At 55.8% G+C, this 19,658-nt stretch overlaps 1 protein-coding gene across 1 annotated transcript; it reads right to left on the minus strand.

Annotated features, from left to right (window-relative positions):
* Positions 1-2,023: 2,023 nt before the first annotated feature.
* On the minus strand, positions 2,024-12,782 carry NOX5 (NADPH oxidase 5). Its single transcript, XM_074880405.1, has 15 exons — positions 12,654-12,782; positions 12,062-12,212; positions 11,023-11,233; positions 10,143-10,377; positions 9,511-9,664; positions 8,361-8,536; positions 7,836-8,018; positions 6,983-7,115; positions 5,769-5,911; positions 4,491-4,535; positions 3,809-3,933; positions 3,000-3,084; positions 2,721-2,820; positions 2,428-2,594; positions 2,024-2,155 (listed from the first exon to the last, which is right to left on the minus strand). The coding sequence occupies exons 1-15, from the start codon at positions 12,771-12,773 to the stop codon at positions 2,024-2,026; spliced, it is 2,160 nt and encodes a 719-aa protein (XP_074736506.1). The 5' UTR covers positions 12,774-12,782.
* Positions 12,783-19,658: the final 6,876 nt, after the last annotated feature.

Below are 19,658 nucleotides of genomic sequence, written 5' to 3' on the forward strand. Positions count from 1 at the left end.
GAAATTCTTTTACCACACAATGTTTAACTTTGTATTTAACAAGGCCTGAGTGATTAAAATGTACAGAGAAGATATCCTAACCTTGAGAATAGATACACCTGGGAGAAATGCTCAACCAAGGTGGATAAGAAAGAACAGCTTGGCCGGACGACAGAGTTGGGAAACATCCATGAAGAAGAAATTGTCCTCAAAAGACTGTGACCAGAAAAGAGAAAAAGAAGTAGGGGGGTAACTCCCCAAACGACCACCCAAGACCCCTGTGTGTGCGTAGTGTAGTTTTGCAATGCCAGCATGATGTAAATGTAGTAGATAGGCAGAAAGATGGAGACTTCCTGGAAAATATGTGAATATTCACGTCTTTAAGGTATATAAAGGATGGACTTTTGGTTTAGTGTGTGCACGTTAGGCGGAGTGATCCCCTGTGCATCCAGCACTGCAATGCAGAACGCCTGCCTTCGAAAACTTCAGACTGAGCCTCAGAGGGTTCTTCTGAGACTGAATTTACAGTAACAGTTCGAGCACCAAATCCTGGCCAAAATGGCCCCAGCAAGGAGGAGGGAGGGAGCAGGAGGGAAGCAAAGCAGTGGACGGGGCGAGTGCCAAGGGGCAGGGCAGCACCACTCTGTAGCCCAGGGCATGCTGAGCGCCACGCCAGCCCTGCTCGCCCCTCCAGTAGCCACCCCAGTTGGCACCCATCCTGCACAGCGTGATGACCCAGCGACCGCGAGGTGCAGGGTGCTGGATGCTCCCCTCCACCACAAGCTCCCACCACACCGAGGGGTGCAATCCTGCCCCGCGGCACGGCTGGGTGCTCAGCACCTTCCCGGGGCGCAGGTCCTGGGGTGTGGGTCCCCCAGCACCCCTGTTGCACGCCGTCGTGCTGGCACCGGGCCACTCCTCCAGGTCTCGCTGAGACTTCGCTTTCCCCACGGGCACCTTTCCCACCAGCCGAGTGTCCCATCGACATTAATCTTTCCTTTTTATTTTTTTTTTTTTCCCCACACACAAAAGCACCCGTGTACGGCACAGGTGGGCCACAAAAGACCGTGTAAATCAGAAAAAGCAGCGTCACACCAGCATTTTTGAACAGCGATGGGTCCCCGCAGGCCACTGCTGCTCCCAGCCAGGCGCGGGGGCACCCCGAGACCCCCCATCCCACCAGCCATCCCGAGGTGAGGGGGGCTGTTCTGAGCCCCCTCTCCACCTCCAAAATATCAATTTTCCTGGTGCAAAAAAGAGGCCAAAAGTCCTTCTGCGCTGCAAAACGGAGCTGGGATGGAATGGGGAGGTGCTGCCAAATTATTTGTATTTGCAGAAAAAGGTTCGGGGGCCTCTGAAGAGGAGCAGCTGGAGGTGCTGGGGCTCCGCCGGGGTGCGGGCCCGGTCAGGGGGGGCCAGGCTAGCTCAGCCCTGGCCCCGGGCGGCTGCCACGGCCCTGGTTGCCGAGTCTGCAGTGCCCTCCTGTGGGCACCGCTCCGCGGGTGCAGGGCCCGTCGTCGTCCGTCCCCCCTCAAAACCCTGCAAGGTGGTTCAGGACCCGTCCCCCCCATCCCAAAGCCCTACAAGGTGGTTCAGGACCCGTCCCCATCACCCCAAAAACCTTCAAGGTGAGGGAGGACCCGCCCCCCACCCCAAAACCCTGCAAAGTGGTTCAGGAACCATCCTCCCGCCCCAAAACCCTGCAAGGTGAGGGAGGACCTGTTCCCCCATCCCAAAACCCTGTAAAGGTGGTTCAGGATCTGTCCACCCCACCCCAAAGTGCTCTGGGATGCTGGTTCTTCCCCCTCAAACCCCCTGCACAGATGCCCCAGGACCCCCAGACCCTGTCCCCTCCACCCCAAAGCCCCATGGCCCAGCTCAGCCCCTTCCCCTCCCTCTGCATCCCCCCACAGCCCCCCAGCTCTGAGGGTGTGCAGCAGGATGCAGCCACCGGAGCCCATCACCCCGCACCAGGGCTGGGGGTTGGGGGGGGGGGGGGGTAGGCGGGGGAGCAGGCAGGGGGGGGAGGGCGTTTTCTTGCTGCTTAGAAGTTTTCTTTGAAGAAGCGGAAGCCGAAGTGCTCGCAGTGCACCCTGATGACTTTGGCGAGCGCCGGTGAGCCGCAGAAGAAGACCTGGACTTTCCCTCTCTTCTCCTCCGCCACCTTCCCGAATAACTGCGGGACAGGGGACGAGGAGGGGGGGCACAGCCCGCTCCCACCCCAGCTGCAGCCAGATCCCTGCCTGCTCTGGTCCCTGCCCGCAACTCGGCCTCCCCGTGCACCCCACAGCGCTCGCTTTCCCATGGGAGGGAGTAGCTGTCCTGAATCTGGACATCCCAGCGCATCCTCCCACTCTGAAATGGGTTGTGGCCCATCCCAAAGAGCAGGTTTGAGGAGCACAGCTCCCTTTGTGTGTGGGATTTTGGGGGGAGGGGGGAAGCCCTCACCTTGATCCAGTCAGGGCGGCCAGGCTGGGTCCTGGTCCGCAGTCCTGTGATCGAGTCCCTCTGCTCCTTGGTGGCCAGCAGGTCCAGGGCCATCTGTAGCCCGATGGCCTTCATGTCATTCTTGCTGAGGGCCGACGTCATGTACATGTGCATCTCCAAAAACCGCCCTGGGGGTTCAAGGAGAGCCCAGCTGCAGGCAGGAGGGGTGGTCCAGCCCCTCACCGTGCCCGCTCGGGTCCAGTCAGGCTCTGCTGGGGGGCAATGGGGGGGTCAGGGGGGTGCCCCCCACTCACCTCCCGGCTCCTGCTCAGCCTGCTCCATCTCCAGCTTGGTTAACAGGCTGATGAACCACTCAAAGTGCTTCTGGTCCCGGTTTATCCAGATAAAATCAACCTGGAAAGGCCACAGTGGCCGCGGTGTTGGAGCTGTGGGCCAAATCCAGCCACCCACCTCCCCAGACCTCCCGGAGGGGGAGGGATGCTTGCGGTCTCTCCCCCCTCACCCCCCCAGGAGCCTGCAGCCCATCCCCAGGATAAATCTTGGTCCCGCAGCCTCCCTCCGCCTGCTCCCACCTTCCGGAGCGTCATCTCCTCGTCCCGCAGGTCCTCGCACCACGAGTAGTGGCAGCTGGGGCAGCTCTGCTTTCGCCGGCGGTACCTGCGTGGGCAGACGCAGCCCTGCCTGCCCCTCTGCCCGCAGCCCTCGGACCCCAGCAGAACTTTGCAGGACCACCCCAAGCACCCATTCGCCCCCCAGCTCTGGAAAAACATCCCAGGGTGGGAGTGAGTGCAGGCAGGTGGGTACCGCTGAGCAGGCAGGGAGCAGGCGGGGAGCAGGCAGGGAGCAGGCAGCTGAAAGCCTGCAAGGCGCTTGCACACTCCGGGGCAGCCAAACTACCTCCTGCAACGTGCACCCCTCCAGCACGTTGCAAGCCCTGAAACAAGAGGAGCAACCAAATTCCTCCCAACGAACCACACACCTGACTGCAAGAGGCCAGCGGGGTGTGCACGCCAGTGGGCAGCTGGACACCTGTGTCCCCAAACACCAACGCCTTCCTCTAAAGGGAAACTAAAAATCAAAGCCCACCCGGCTTGCGAGATCCTCCTCCCCTTTGAAAGCATAGCTGTGTGCTTCCCATCAGGGTGGTGTCTCCCTTTCTTGGGTGTTTTGGAGCAGAAACCCCCAGGGACACCGTGGGAGCACCCAGCTGTGGCCGTTCATTGCAAGTCCCGGGATTGGAAGTGAGAAGAGCCAATGCAGAGGCATTGAGGACGTGTCTACTGCGGCAGACATCACATCTTGTGCCTCCCAAAGCCACATCGGGGCTTGTTTTGGGCTCCATCGGAATGGCCACAGCCTGAGCTGCCACAGCAGCACCAACCTGTGCATGATGCTCTGCAAAATGGAGGCGAAGGGGGTGATGCCAATGCCCGCGCCGATGAGCACGGCGTGCTCCGAGGTGAAGATCCGCCGTGTTGGGGTCCCGTAGGGGCCATCGATGTAGCACTAGGAGAGATGAGAAACTCGGGGAGAGATCCAGGAGCCCCAGGGTGCTCAATGCTTTGGCTGCGGAGAGGAGCAGGGTTTGTGCGCAAGGTGGGCTGCAGAGCCCAGACAGAGCGTGGGGTCTGGTGTGGGAGTTTTGTGGGAGTAAAGGAAGAGGAGGATGGGGTGGGCAGGAGCATGATGGCCTCTGGCAGCGCAGGGTTTGCATCAGCCCCATCGGGACCCTCCGTGCACATGGGGTGGCCAGGGACACACATGGAGTGACCAGGCACACATGTGGGGTGACTGGGGACACGTCTGGAGTGGCCAGGGACACATGTGGGGTGGCTGGGGACACATGTGGGGTGGCTGGGGACATGCATGGGGCAACTGGGCATACACACGGGGTGACCAGGCACATGTGCAGGGCAGCTAGGCACATGTCTGGGGTAGCCAGGGATACATGTGGGGCAACTGGGCACACACGTGAGGTGACCAGGCATATGTGTGGGTCTCCCCAGGGGATGCCAAGCACAGCCCATCTCACTGGAGCCAAGAAGGCCCGAGGCGTCCCTCACCTTGATGCTGCAGAGCCGATGAGTCTCCCCCAGCCCAGCAGAGACCTGTGAGGTGAAGAGAGCAGCGACCATCTCCTCCCCACCCCTGACCTGCCCTGACAGCTCACGCTGGACCTGCTTGTTCCCCAGGTTTGGTTTTGGGGTGACTTTTTCCAGCTGGGTTGATCCAGGCTGCACACACGCTGCTTGAGCCAAGCCCAGCGCTGTGCCCGCACCTCTGGTGGGACACACCAGGAATGTGTCACCTGATAACGTTATCTGTGTCGTAATTAGTTTGAGTATTGATTAAAAAGGCAAATATCCAAATCCGGGCACAAACTGGGGGGTGAATAAGAGGTTTCCAAGGACCACTCGGGAGGTGGGAGTGGGGAACCTCTGCTCACCAGGGGACAGATTAAAGGGTAAGGGCACCGGGGAGAGAAACTCATTAAAAGCGGTGCATGTAAATTCGTTATCTGCAAGGGCTGCTCCTCCAGCCCAGACAGAATCAATATCCTGAAACCTTTTCATGTCGGGGGATAAAAGCTGCTAACGGTGGCTCTCAGCATCCTGGCATTGCCACAATTTATATCTGAGAAGTTTCTTTTTTTTAAAAGAGCTTTTTTTACAAGCTTTGGCCCACTTGGGATGGAAGCGATGCTTCCCCTCCTTTCTCCACGATGGTTCTCTGGCCATTGCTGTGGTGATGAAAGCAGAGACACCCTCCCCTCCCCACCCCGCTGCCCCTCGGGGAGCGCAGGGAGCTCAGCGGTGCTGGGCAAGGGTGGGAGATGGTGCTCACCCTCTCTGCCGGCGGGTCCTCCTCTCCAGGGACAGCAGCTCCAGCAGCTCTGTACGACATCAGCTGAATGGCTCCGTCCCTGCCAGTGGCCACGGCCCCCCACTCCAAGCCAGCCTGGCTGCAGAGACCCTCCTGGAAGCCAAAGGCCAAAGAATCCCCGGTTAGGATGCCCACAGGCACCTGGTGTCCCATCCCTCAGGGCCACATGGCCTCAGCAGAGCTTCCAAGGCCACACCAGCACCTCGCAGGGAACGTGCACCACGAGCGATACCCCGACACCCAGCTGAAAACCAGGGTGAGCCCGGGGGGAGCTGCTCAGCAGAGAGTGTCCAGCCTGGACCTGGCCTCACTTCTGGGCTTTTTTGGAGCTGGCCAGAGCCCTCTGCACATGCCAGATGAGGCCATCGGCATGAGGAACTCCATGGGGTCATTGCAGGGGGATCCTCAGTTTGGCAAAGCCATCGCCTCGCCAAAACCTGAGTCCAGTCCGCACCAACCTGCACCCAGCGCCGGCATCTCTTCTCCCTCAGGCTCCTGCTGAGCGGTTTCTGCTCTGGGCCAGGCAATTCGGGCTGCTGGAAGTATTCATACAGCTTGTTGGTCCACTGGCCCAGCGACCTGATGTGCAGCCAGAGGGTCTCTGCGGGATGAAGCAGAGCAGTGGGGGGGCATCCTACGTCAAGACCCGCTCCGCAGCCCCAGCACCATGGGCTCTGCAGCGCGCAGCTCCAGCCCCAGGGACCCAGCAGCAATCACCGCCGATGTCCTTCACACCAGTCCCGGGCTTGCAGTAGGGGACTGGGCTTGCTCTGATAGCTGGGTGAAGCCCAAATCCCCAAATCTTGGGCACCTGTGGGGCTGGGCAGTGCATTTGGGTAGCATTTGGTCCCCACGCCTTGCTTGAAATAACCTGAGTATGTGATTTTAGACAGAATTTATGTGCCGGTGGAGATGGAGGTAGGTGAGTTGAGGCATGTGTTGTGGCCAGGAGGGACAGGGAAGGGATCTTACCCCTGTACTCAGCACTGGTGAGGCCGCACCTTGATTACTGGGTTCAGTTTTGGGCCCCTCACTCCAAAAAGGCCATTGAATGACTCGAGCGTGTCCAGAGAAGGGCAACGAAGCTGGTGCAGGGTCTGGAGCACAGGTCTGATGGGGAGCGGCTGAGGGAACTGGGGGGGTTTAGTCTGGAGAAGAGGAGGCTGAGGGGAGACCTCATCGCCCTCTACAACTCCCTGAAAGGAGGGTGCAGAGAGGGGGGGATGAGTCTCTTGAACCAAGGAACAAGCGACAGGACAAGAGGGAATGGCCTCAAGCTGTGCCAGGGCAGGGTTAGACTGGCTCTTAGGAAGCATTTCTTTCCAGAAGGGGTTGTTGGGCGTTGGAATGGGCTGCCCAGGGCAGGGGTGGAGTCCCCATCCCTGGAGGGGTTTATGAGTCGTGTTGACCCAGCGCTGAGGGATCTGGTGGAGTTGAGAACGGTCAGTGTGAGGTTAATGGTTGGACTGGATGATCTTCAAGGGCTTTTCCAACCGAGATGATTCTGGGATTCTGTGAAGACACGCTGCCCTGCTCCATGGGCATGGACACCTCTTTGCGTGACCCTCAGAGGGTACCCAGCTGCCCTGACGGGGCTCGTGCAACGCAAAACATCACCCCAGCAATGCAAAACACCCCAGTGATGCAAAATGAGTGACGGATTGGCAGTCACCTTGCTGCTCGGGGGCGCTGCTGATGGTGAAGGGGTGCCACTCGTAGCTGGCGATGGCCGGGATGTTCAGGTAGATGTAGTCTCCGGGCTTGTAGCGGAAAAACTGCGGCCTCTCGATCACGAGGTGAGTCACCTGGGGAAAAGAGAGAAGCTGGGAGCAGCCAGCGGGCACCTCACGCTAGTCGGTCTCCACTGGGTGGTTTCCCCGCAGCCCACGAGCACCCAGGTTTGTGCCTCCCCTTTTGAGCACAGCCAGGAGAAGACAGACTTACAGCTTCGACCTGAGAGAGATTTATTCTCCTATTTGCTGCCCAGCTTCTCTATCAACCAAAAATCTCATTCAGGACTGGGCTCAAACAATAATTTTTTCAAAGAAATTAAGAGTCAAAGTGGTTTTCATTTTGTCTCCAGTTGTTGTATGAGTTTAATTTTTTTTTTACTTGAAAAATAGGCAAAAATTTGAAATTAAATAATGGCTTGAAAATTTAAAAATTGCTGCCACCTCTTGCTGCAAACATTCACCAGCGGAGCCCAAAGAAACCCAAACCTGCATCTTTTCCATATAAGCTGTTGATTGTCCCTGTCCCTCCCACGCATGGCTGGGGGAGCACCCCCCTTCCAGATGTGCAAACACATCGGGGCCATCCTTCCCTTCCATGTCCCCCATCCCTCCCCCTGCGTCCTATAACCGGAGCTGTCACTTGCAAAGTGCTTTTCCCCAAACTGCAAAATGCTTTACAGATATTAAAGGTATTTCTGAGCACTGCAGCATCTTTTCTCTGGCTCTCAAAAGAGGAGAGCATCAGGAGGGAGGTGGGAAGGGGTACAGAGACCCTCCCGGGCAGGTGCTGACCTTGGAGGGGAGCAGGTTGACCTCCACAATGCGCAGCCCCCCAGCACGCCGCCAAGCCAAGCCGAGCACCTTCTCCATCACAAAGAGGCAACCAGGAACAGCAAACCACTTCCAGAAGTGGGGGCCGTGGAGGATGAGAAGGGTCCAGATGAAGATGTAGGAGAGGTGGGTCCAGTAGAAGACCTGCGGTCAGAAAGAGGGTGCCGGGGGGGGGCTCAGTGTGAACCAAAACTGGTGGAGCCAAGCGGTGCTTCGTGGCGAGGCTGTGCCGGGGCATCCCCACAGGCAAAGGCAACCCAAAGGATGGAGAAAAGCACAGAAACCCTAATACTGCAAATCTGAGGAGTGGGGGGGTATGCAAGGGAGGTATTGGGGGGCACCGCACCGGCTCAGGAGCTCTCCCCCACCCATGGGGCAGCACCCAGATGGGCACTCCCCTGCCAGACCCTCGCCCCGCTCCCCCCCACTCCCCAAACCAGAGCAGCTTTGGCACCGTTGGGGTGACCCCGCTCTGGCAGGACCCACCTCGAAGTGGCCGCTCCGTCGGACGCAGGGGCTGGAGAAGGCCAGCATGGTGGCCAGCAGCGCCTGGAGGGCCAGTCCCGTCTGCGAAGCCGTGCCCCCCAGGCCCCCCACGCCGGGCCGGGCCCGCAGGAGGTACTCGGCGAGGCCGTGGCACCCATCCTGCTGTGCCAGCCTGCCTGGGCACACGCACCATCACAGCGGGGCACCCGCAGCACCCACCCGCACACACCCAGATTTCTGCTGCGCTCACCAAACTCTTCCCTATTTTTGTTTTTTTTTTAAACTAAAAAGCAGACGTTTTGGAAAACATTTGGATTTGTCCTTTCCTGAGCCCGTTTTCGGACTCAGCGTCATGGCAAGGGGCGGGGGGGGGGGGGTGCATTTTGCACGAGGTGGGGGTAGTACGAGCCGACATGTTCCCCCGATGCAGGGGGGTCCGGCCCTGGCACCCCGCCGTGGGGCGAGGGGGGCCGCGGGGCGCAGGGCTGTGTGGTTGCGGGGCACAGAGCCCACTGGGGAGCTGCGGGGGGGAGCGTGGGAGCCCTTCTCTGCCCGGCTGGGATGCCGCTAGAGGGGGATAACAGACAGCAACACAGGCTGCGCGGCACCCAACGAACCCTCCGGCTGCCTGCACCCTGCCTGCGGCCTCGCAGTTCCCCCCCCACCGGGCATGTGCACCCCGCTCCAGACCTTACATCCCACTCCCGGGACATCTGCATCCTTTCTGGACATAAGCATCCCGTTCCCCCGTCCCCCCCCCCGGACATCTGCATTCCCCCCAGGACATGAGCATCCCCTCCCTGAGATATCTGCATCTCCCCAGGACATCTGTATTCCTCCTGGACATGAGCATCCTCCCTGGGACATCTGCATCCCCTCCTTGGGACATGAGCAACCCCCCAGGACACCTGCATCCCCCCCGGGGCTCAGGCCCGGCTCCCACAGCTTTTCAGCAGCACTGCACTTTCTGCCGAGCCAAAGCCATGTTGCGGGTGAAGCCCCCACCACCGAGGGGCATTTTCTGCCTCAGCAGAGGGACAGGAAGGGGGGAACCCACCCCAGGGGTTGCCGGGGTGCGTTAGAGTGGGTGTCACCCCAGATAAACCCACAGCAGCTGAAGGGTCTCCCCAGCCCGGGAGCTGCTACTTACTGAAGTTGGCAACGTGGGCGCCTGTGTGAACGGCTGCCAGCACCAGCACCACGTACCCCACGAGCTGGTGGAAAACAATGTGCTGGTCCAGTGGCAAAACCTTGGCAACGGGGGCAGCGCGCAGCCAGGTCAGGCACCTCCGCAGCATCAGCACCTCCGGGAGAGGGATAGTCGGGGATGCCGGGGGGCAATTGGAGATGTAGAGGGGCAATTGGAGATGTTGGGGGGACAATCAGAGATGTTGGGGGGCAACTGGAGATGTTGAGGGGCAATCGGAGATGTAGAGGGGCAGTTGGAGGTCTTGGGGGGGACAGTTGGAGATGTAGGGGGGCAATCAAAGATGTTTGCTGGGGGGCTCAGTCAGGGGCTGGTCCCCTGGGGCTCCAGAGCCAGCTCCCTGCTAGTACAGGGTGTCACAGCCCGGAGAGCACCCAGAGGCCGAAATCAAGGAGCTAGCTGCAGGGTGCCACGAGCGCCCTTGTCCGCCAGAGCTCACCACCTCCCTGACCCCTTATTTCCATCGAATTCATCAGAGGTGACAGCCCAGTCCCACAACGTGACTCTAAACACCCCGGGTGTGTGTCCATCCCCCCCCACCCCAGCTCAGCACCCTCCCGGGGCCCGGCACTCACTGCCAGGAGGGCACAGTTGAAGTTGAGGCACTGCCCACAGCCCCGGGCCACGGCCACCCACCCGCCGAGGCCGGCATGCCACAGGGCGCCCAGGGCAAAGAGCAGCAGGTTGAGGCCGGCGTAGCCCCCCAGGCAGGCGAGCTTGCCACGGTGGTTGTGCCAGTAGGTCCGGGTCAGGTGCCGTGGCCGGCGGCTCCTTGCTGGGGGCAACGGGGGCTTCAGCCAGCTTGCTGCGCTGGGGGCAAAGGCACCCGGTGGCTACTTGCCCGGAGAAAGGGGGAAGCTGGGCCCATCCTGCAGCTGGGCTGGCACCCAGCTCTGTATACAAGCCCTGCACCCAGCGTGGCATCATCCTGTACCCATCCCAGCACCATCCCTGCACCCAAGAGCTGCACCCATCATCCCTGCATCCATCCCAGCATCATCCTGCACCCATTCCAGCACCCATCACCCCTGCACCCATCCCAACACCATCCTTGCACCCATCCCTGCATCTGAGCCCTGCACCCAGTGTGGCATCACCCCTGTACCCATCCCTGCACCTGAGTGCTGCACCCATCATCCCTGCACCCAGTGTGGCATCATCCTGCACCCATCCCAGCACCATCCCTGCACCCATCATCCCTGTATCCAAGCCCTGCACCCACCTCAACACCATCCTTGCACCCATCCCAGCACCCATCCCTGCATCCCGCACAGCGCCATAAGGTGCTTGAGTTGCCCCCAGTGCTAGCCAAGAACCTCATCGCCTGGGCACCCCATGAGAGCCTTAATGAGACCATAAACCCCATGGTTTTTCCTCCATGAGGGAGAAAAAAAGGTGCTTGCAAGGGAATCCGCAGCCCCTGGGGATGCCGGAGGGACCCGCCGGGGCAACTACCTGATGGTCAGGTTCTCCATGACCTCCGGGAAACCCTCCAACTCCTCCTTGAGCTCCTCGAAAGTGATGGAGCCGCTGCGGTCCTTGTCGGCAGCCTCGAAGAGCGCCAGGGTGAGATCTGCCAGTCGCTCCTCGGGCAGGGCGATCGCGCTCTCCCACAGGCACCACCCCAGCACCACGCGCAGCTCGTCCGGGTCGATGGAGCCACTGCCTGCGAGCAGGAACCACAGCAGGTCGGAGCAGGGGCTCCCCAGATGCCGGCGCGCCCTGACAACCCCACGGTTTCACCTTCATCTTGCACCTTTAATCCAGAAATTGCCTCCCTTCCTCACCTGTGGGATCTGCCCAGCCAGAGCAGGACCGGGTCACTCTTTGTAAACCCCAAAACTCATGGATTTTAAAATAAAAGTGACCTAACGGGCAGTTTACCTGCAGCTGCGGTGGCGTCGCTCGCTGGTGAAGCGATGCAGATGCACTTACCTGGCAGCTGGGCAAAGAGCAAACCAGACAGGTGAGAGGCTGGGCCCTCAGTTCTTCGGCCAATTTTTTATGCCCAAGCAGGTCAGAGCAGGAAAAGCAGCTCAAGAAGAGCTTTGCTTTTGTTATTTCCAGCTTTCCCACCCAAAGGATGAAGATGAGAGAGCGCCGGGATTCACAGATACCAGCAGGATTGACATATTTGATATTTGAGTGGAATGGTGACGGCTCCTCTCCGCGGCCAAGGGTGAAAGTGCTTCGTGGGAAATCCTGATGTGTGGCCGGTTTAATTGCTGGTTTTCAGATGGATTTTTGATGTTTACAGCGTGGGACAAAGGCAGCGGCGTTATGCCAGACACACATTTACCTTTCATGAAGCTCCAGCAGCGAGGACCCACTTACCCTGACACCCAGCTGCACTTAACCTACGAGGGGACGTGACGCCAGCACCGAAGCCCAACGGTGATGCCCACGCAGCAATGCTCAGTGGAGAGCCGTGCTGCCTTGCAAATCAGAGCTTTGGTCAAAAAATTACAAATGAACCTATTTTTTGTCATCTTACCATCCACGTCGTAAACCTGGAAGAGGAACCTCAGCTTGTCCATCTCATTCCCGTGCATGAGCAGGCTCAGGGCTTTCAGCAGCTCCTCCAAACTAATGGTCCCACTCCCATCCGCGTCAAACAGCGCGAAGAACCTCTCGGCGAAGAAGGACTGCGGGGAGGGGGACAAACGCGCTCACACAGCGGTGGGATGCTCTCCGCTGGCCGAGTCGCTATGCTGCAAACACAGCTCTTGCCACCGGCAACGCGAATCGCCCGGCAAAAGCTGAAAGTCACAGGGACGGCCCAAAAATGGGAGAGAGGAATAAATGCTTGAGGTTTTTTTGGCAGGGGTGTGTTGGCACCACAGCTGGAGGGAGCCCTGGGGACACAGGACGGGGTGGCAGGCAGCTGGGAGGGAATATTCACTGGGAATAGCCAAGGGTGTTCAAAGAAGAGTGAAAATCCAATTGATTTTCCATTTTGGGCTAGGTTTCTCTCTCTCTCTCGCACATATCATCATGCAATTCTGTTTTTAAGTTTAATTTTCTCTAGGTACACTAAGAAGCCACAGCTGCCCAGAGGAGGGGACCCGCGCCAGCGCTGCTCTCACCTCCTTCACTTGCAGGGCTGTTTTGAACTCTTCCAAGTTGATTTCTTTGTCGTCCCCCGCGACGCTCCCGAACTGCTTCGTCACCCACCGCAGCCACTCGGAGTCCTCGGCCACGCTCATGGTGCGGGAACCTGCAGCAGCCCCAAGTAACCCCCCCCTGTAGCCGTCAAAATCTGCTTTTTTACTGTTCCTGCTATGTTTTCACCACCGCAGAGAAAAGGGGCGGCTGCTCTCATCCCTCACCTGAGCTGGGTCCCAGCAGCAGCGGCCCCGGGCTGAGCCAGGATTTGGGCAGCGGTGATGACACAAGTCTGAGGAGGAAATTCCCACGTACTGAAGAAACGAGCTGCCGAGTCCTATTTGTACCTGCCACGCTACTGAATGCCACCGCAAAGGCGCTGGAGGTGATATTAGTACTAATAAAGGTGACTCCTTCCTTCTCGACCTTTCTTCCCACAGCAAGTCAAAAGATGCAGCTGTTTGAGCCACCCCTGCACGCCCCGTGTGAGACTCGCGGTTGCTTTTATGGCCCAAAATTAGCAAGTTCTGACACACAAGATGGTAAAAGCTGATGCGTTTGCAGAGAGAGGGGTTGGGCTGCCCCCGCGAAGCATCTGGCACCTCTCTGGTCTTGCTGTGCCCTTGCAGGAGCAAAATCTTTGCGCAGGGGCTGCGTGGCTGATGGCCAAAAGGAAGAAAAAACCCCTCGTAAAAATAATCAGCAGCTGCAGGTGGACCACAGGGCTCGCAGGGCCACCCTGACCTGCCAGCTGCCGCCGGAGCAGAGCATCTGGGGGATCACGGCCCAGGGCCTGGTGTCATGTGCCCGCTCCCCTCCTGGAGCCGGAGCTGCCGGCTCAGCCCCATGGGGCTGTGGAGAAAGGTCGGCCGGGTTCCAGTGTGGCTTCCCGGCAGCCCCGCACAGGCTCCTTCCCTTCCACCTCCCGCTCTCACGCGTGGGGTTAACCAGGTACAGCGGGTGCAAGTCCCTGGGCTGTCCCTGTCCCTTGAATCACCTGAGCGGGAGCAGCGTCACACACCACAGCGTGTGCTCAGCGAGGCCAAACTTCATCCCAGGATTTCTCTAACTTTTAAGAGCTTGGTTTTACAGACTGAACCGTTCCCAGAGCCTTCCAGCTCCCAGTGACGGGAGGTGGCAAGCTGGGATGAAGGAGGGTGGCAGCAGCAAGATGCTCTGGGGTTTCCCTTTGCCAACAAAACCAGAGCAGGGAGATGGGAAACTGCTCCCACAGGCATGCGGCCCTCCCACCCCTTCCCTCTCCTCTCCTGACGGTCCTTGATCCATCCTCCGGCTCCATCCCACCCGGTCCCTGCCTTCTCAATTCACCATCCCCTCACCCTCTCCTTCAGATCTCTGCATTTCTTTGTATCCCCCATGCTTCTGTTGGATCTCTCAGCTGCTCACCAATGGGGTCCAAAATTACCACCGGCTCTCAATATCTTGAGAAACTAAGAGAAAATTAACCAAGAGTTGCTGCGTTCAGTGAGGCTTTTCATAACTCTGAACCAGCCTCTGCTGTACCACCCCAACCCCCTTCTGTTCCCACCTGTGGGACATAAAACGGAGCTCGCAGCAGAAGGACACGGTGTTCCTGGGGAGAATAGGCAGTGATAGAGCAAGTTTGGGGCAAAACAGCTGGAAACAAGGCGCAAACTTCTGCTGCTGTACAGGGAGGTCACTCTTGAGCCCTCTCCTGCCTCACGCTGGTTTTAATTTATCATCTCTCCTATCTCAGAGTCACACCCAGTTTTGTCATCACATCTGTGGCTGCAGCCCAGTTCTTCTGCTGCCACATAATATTTAAAATTTAGCTGATCACAGCTGTTGTATGCTATTCTTTTAATTTCCTTTATTTTATATTTCTTGCGCCATTAAGCAGGCTAACCTTGGGAAGTGCGCGCTCTGCCAAATCCAATAAAGAGCTCGTATTCACCCGGTGCTTCAATCCTTATTTACTGGCCATCAGGAACACATGGGGAAGTGTCTCTTTCATACTGCAACCTTTATTCTTTTTTGAACAAATCCTACTTGTACGGTGCTAAACTGTGACTAAATTGGGGAGGAGGTTGCCATGGGAATGTCAGAACCAGAAACCAGGTAGTAAACCATTTCTGCTTTACTACTCCGGCTGATGTCACGGGTGCTGCGGGCAGTAAACAAGCAGGGAGATGGTTTGTACGCTAAGCGGCAGAGTTTCGCTTCATCACCAGAGCTGAGGCAGCCGATCCCAGCTGGAAAACTCCCTTGGTCTACCTCCTTTCTTGTTTATTGCGAAGTTCACTGAGCTTTGTCCAAAAATCCCCCTTGTGTTTCACAGGAACTGGGGACAGGGCTCAGGTCTCCGATGGAGACGCTGCCCAGAGCCCGAGGCTTGTCCTGGTCTCAGGAGCAGCCACAGCCTCCCCCCGTGACGTACGTCCCGCGGATCGGACCGCAGAGAGCGGGGAGAAACGTGGCGAAGCCAGCAGAGCCTGACAAAATGTAGAGGAAGCTGTCAGCACCTTTTTCCCCCAGGCTCGGTATCACGACGGGAAGCATCAGGAAACACAAACTACATCACACAAAAAGCATCTCCTTGAGACACGACGGAGTCATCCCTCACGTAAGGGCTTCCTTCCCTGACCACAATAAGGCTTTAATTTGCAACGATGCTGAAACAGTATGACAGTAAGCAGATTTTAAGAGAGTACCCAAAAATAGATATAACTATATTAACCCAACTAAGAGCTGAGAAATAGGTGCTGTAGACGCTGCCTGCCACCGAGCTTCACGGCCAAGTAACACAGTTTCAAGGGGGTTCCTCTCCCCATTTCCCAGTGCAGCAGTATTTCTTCTCAACTGCGTGTATTTTACATGAAGCTGCAGTCTTCCCTCCTGGGATCCAGCAGAGACCAAGCACAAATTCCAAACTGAGCTAAAACTGCCAATTCACAATCCAGATAAATTCACTTTAAAACTGTGGCAATCCAAGGTCATGAAACCATTTACTAGGGAAAGGGGAGAGTAACATATAAATCATCTTCAAGTATGTGCTATATCTTACAGACATAAGCCCCCCTTTATACTCAGAGTATTTCCACTATACAAACATACTGTAGATATTGAAAATAAAAAAGAAGAGACCTTAAATTTGCTAATACGACTTAATAAATTGTGGTCAGGCTGCTATACAAAGAACATAATGTATTATACTCAGACATCGGACACTGCACAGAGTGGGATACTGGATTATTTACTCCCCTTGGAGCTGGCGCGTGTACCAGCACAAGTCTGTCTTATTTCAGTTCTTGTCTTAAATTCCTCATATAAGTTTATGAAAATAAGCCTGACGAGGCAATCTTTCAAGAAAAGCACTTCTGTTTTCTCTGCCTGCAGAGATTCCCCTCTCGGGCTTTCAAAGATGACCACAAACCCCAAATTTTTGACTGCGCTGGAATGTACGAAGGTAACCCAAGCCATGCAAGCTAGCCTGGAGACAAGGAGCCAGTTCTACAAAAACCCAGAGCAGGCTCAGAGAAAACTTAGAGCCCAATGCAAGCTGTTTAAATCACTAATTAAAACTACTATGGCGCTAGAATCAAATTATACATCTGTAAAATTTTACAGGATGGTGCTTCAACTGCCTGGTGCTCCAAGAGCAAAATCAAACGTACAAACACAACCAACAGCCTTTGAATCGGCAAAACGCCCGAGGATGAGGAGATAATGCCCCGGCAGCAAGGAGGGAGGCTCACGCCTGCTTAAACGAAGCAGCTGTAATTAATACACAAGAGGTACATCCCTGTGATACTGCTGAGCAATAATTTAGGCAAGAAGCAACTTTGAAACGTGCCCCTGCCCTCCTGAGTCACCTCTTCAAAGGCAACATCCCCACTCAGGGAGCTTGAACACGGAGACGCCCGCAGACATTGGACGAGAACCCTTGTGTTTGGTGGGAGGTGGTAAAGCCAGCACCCCACTGCGGGGAGGAGGGGGGCCGAGGTAAGGGCATCTCTGCTCTGGGAGGAAAGCCACCCTGCCTGGGCCTCATCTAGCCTGAAGAGAGTCAAGCCATGAGCCGTGATTTTAAGTTATTTTTCACTGCTTCTTGCATTTATTAGCAACTTTGACCCATTTTGATTCGTATCGCGCTCTTCCTCCCAGCCCAGTGAAGTTTTCCCGATGTGGTGGGTGAAGCACAGTGGGGGGCAGGGAGAGCAGAGCTGGTATTTCCTGCGGTGGCATCCTCACATCAGTGACATTTGATGTTTTCCTGAAAGCTTCAACACCCACAGTCACATCACGATGCCTGAAACTCATGACTCTCCATCCCTTCCGAGTGAGAACAACTGGGCTCCCTCTCCACAAAACAGGAATTGTTAAAGCCCCAAACCAGCCGCTAGCTAGAAAGGGGCCAACTTTTATTATTTATCAGGAATCTCAGTTTCTAAGCTAGCCCAGTTTTTACAGGATCTGGCTTGTAATTCTGAGATAAGTCCCTTGTTGCCTTTTGACACCATCTTGCTGTAAATGTTCCCAAACAGGAGGAGAAGGGACCACGTGGAGGAGCTGTGCTGCCCTGCACTACTGAAAAACATCATCATCTGAAAATACCCCGAAGGACTTCAAGCTTAATACAACGGGCACTTGATTACAGCATTAACCAAACCTCAGTTTGGTGGCAACTTGTGAAAGGAGAATAGAGGTAATATAGTGTATCGATGTATTCACGCCACGCTGAGTTTCAGGTAAAGACAGTCAAAAAAGAAACATGTACAGACGCAGGAGAAATAAGACACTTACAAATATAAGAAATATATTTAAGAAATTAATATCCTTTAAATGAAGAGTAATTTTTAGATTTTTTAAAAATACTATCCAAATATTTCTGAGGAAATAAAACCTAAACAATTGGTCACCAGGATAATTTACTGCTTCTCTCATGTTAAAAATATGCACAAAAGCATCACGATTTAAATGCTGTGCTCCATTTCTTTTCTTAGAACTAAGTTAAACATACTTCAGCACTTTATAATTCCACAAACTGTAATCTACAATGCTTTAAATACTCAAACCAACCATAATTAATACAAAATTATGTATCCATCTAAAAAATCCTCCTCAAAGTATCTTATTTCCTTTTTTAAAAAAAAAAAAAATAGTCGAGTTAATTTTCTATTTACCAACTATCAGAATATTTGCATTAAGGCAAGACATGATGTATATATTAACAAATTATGCAACTTATATCTACAAATAAGTCTGCTCAGATTTTACACAAATGTTTCTACAAAGCAGAAACCTTAAAGATGTTTAAATTATATTGAAGGTGACAAAAAAAAAATCTTTCTTTGAAGAATAACCTACTGTAACATGCTTAATACTTAAACTCACCTTAAATCAGACATTTGATAGAGCTTTCATTCTTGTTTATTCAAAGACCCAGTGCTCTTCAGTTACCTGTGGATTGCAATCTAAATGATTTTACCCTAAATGACTGTAGCAGAGAGATGTGTGCCCTTTTAAAGGTTTAAGCTAAGTCAGCCCCGGTAAAACTTTTTATGTCAAATAAAAAAAGGATTTCAACTGAAACCTTAAGGAGCATCTGGTTGTGACATTTCCATAATTACCTGGTTATTTCAGAACCACTTCGAAAGTGGTTTATGAGTCCCTGCCTAAAGACTCTGAACAACAGAAGAGAGCATGTGGCTGCTCAAACGCACGTCATCGAGTTGTTGACAGAAACCACCACGGGCCATCAGCTGCGCAACGGCGAGCGGGGCAGCCGAGCCACAAGCTCTGTGGCCAGGCGGCGATGGAGAAACCTCCCTGCACGAGCTCTGCTGCGAGACACTGCATGCAGCCAGCACACAGCACACCACAGCTCATTCGTGTTTGCAGTAGGACTCTAAGACTCACAGAAGGGTTTGGGGTGGAAGGGACCTTAAAGATCACCTAGTTCCAACCCCCCTGCCATGGGCACCTTCCACTAGCCCAGGTTGCCCAAAGCCCCGTCCAACCTGGCCTTGAACCCTTCCAGGGAGGGGGCAGCCACAGCTTCTCTGGGCAACCTGTGCCAGGGCCTCACCACCCTCACAGGGAAGAATTTCTTCCTTAGATCTCATCTAAATCTCCCCTCTGTCAGTTTAAAACCGTCACCCCTCATCCTATCCCTACACCCCTGATCAAGAGTCCCTCCCCCCTTTCCTGTAGCCCCTTTAAGTCCTGGGAGGCTGCTCTAAGGTCTCCCCAGAGCCTTCTCTTCTCCAGCTGAACCCCCCCAACTCTCTCAGCCTGTCCTCACAGGGGAGGTGCTCCAGCCCCCCGAGCATCTTCGTGGCCTCCTCTGGCCCCGCTCGAGCACATCTGTGTCCTTCTGATGTTGGTGCCCCAGAGCTGGACCCAGCACTGCAGGGGATCTCCCGAGAGCGGAGCAGAGGGGGAGAATCCCCCCCCTTGCCCTGCTGCCCACACTGCTCTGGATGCAGCCCAGCACACGGGTGGCTTTCTGGGCTGCCAGCGCACGTTGCTGGTTCACAGGCAGTTTTCCACCCACCGACCCCCCCAAGTCCTTCTCCTTGGGGCTGCTCTCCAGCCACTCCTCACCCAGCCTGGATTTGTGCTGGGGATTGCCCCGACTCATGGGCAGGACCTTGCCCTTGGCCTTGTTGAACTCCATGAGGTTTGCACGTCCCCCCTCTCCGGCCTGCTCAGGTCCCTCTGGATGGATCCCTCCCCTCAGCATCTCCCCCGCACCACACAGCTCGGTGTCAGCAGGGAACGTGCTGAGGGTGCCTCGATCTCACAGTCAAGAAGGAGGTCTAACTCCATTTATGTCCCATAATTTTTAACCCCACAGTCAGACGTGCGTCGAGGGGCTCTGGCTAAGAGCATCCCACCGACCACCCAAGTGCCAGCAATCACGGTGTGGGGGCTGGAGCACAGGAGACACCGAGCTCCAAAGCCTCCATCCACCATGCTCTAAAGCACTGCCAAGTTTTGGT

Source organism: Strix uralensis, chromosome 11, assembly GCF_047716275.1.
Source record: "Strix uralensis isolate ZFMK-TIS-50842 chromosome 11, bStrUra1, whole genome shotgun sequence".
Lineage (NCBI taxonomy): Eukaryota > Metazoa > Chordata > Aves > Strigiformes > Strigidae > Strix > Strix uralensis.

Bases quoted from the DNA above. Each gene is read 5' to 3' on its own strand.
- NOX5 (XM_074880405.1), bottom strand. From the start codon at position 12,773: ATGAGCGTGGCCGAGGACTCCGAGTGGCTGCGGTGGGTGACGAAGCAG. The intron at 9,665-10,142 runs GTGAGTGCCGGG...CCTCTCCCGGAG, and splicing joins TCAACTGTGCCCTCCTGGCA to GTGCTGATGCTGCGGAGGTG. The intron at 5,912-6,982 runs GTGACTGCCAAT...TTCATCCCGCAG, and splicing joins CAGCGCCCCCGAGCAGCAAG to AGACCCTCTGGCTGCACATC.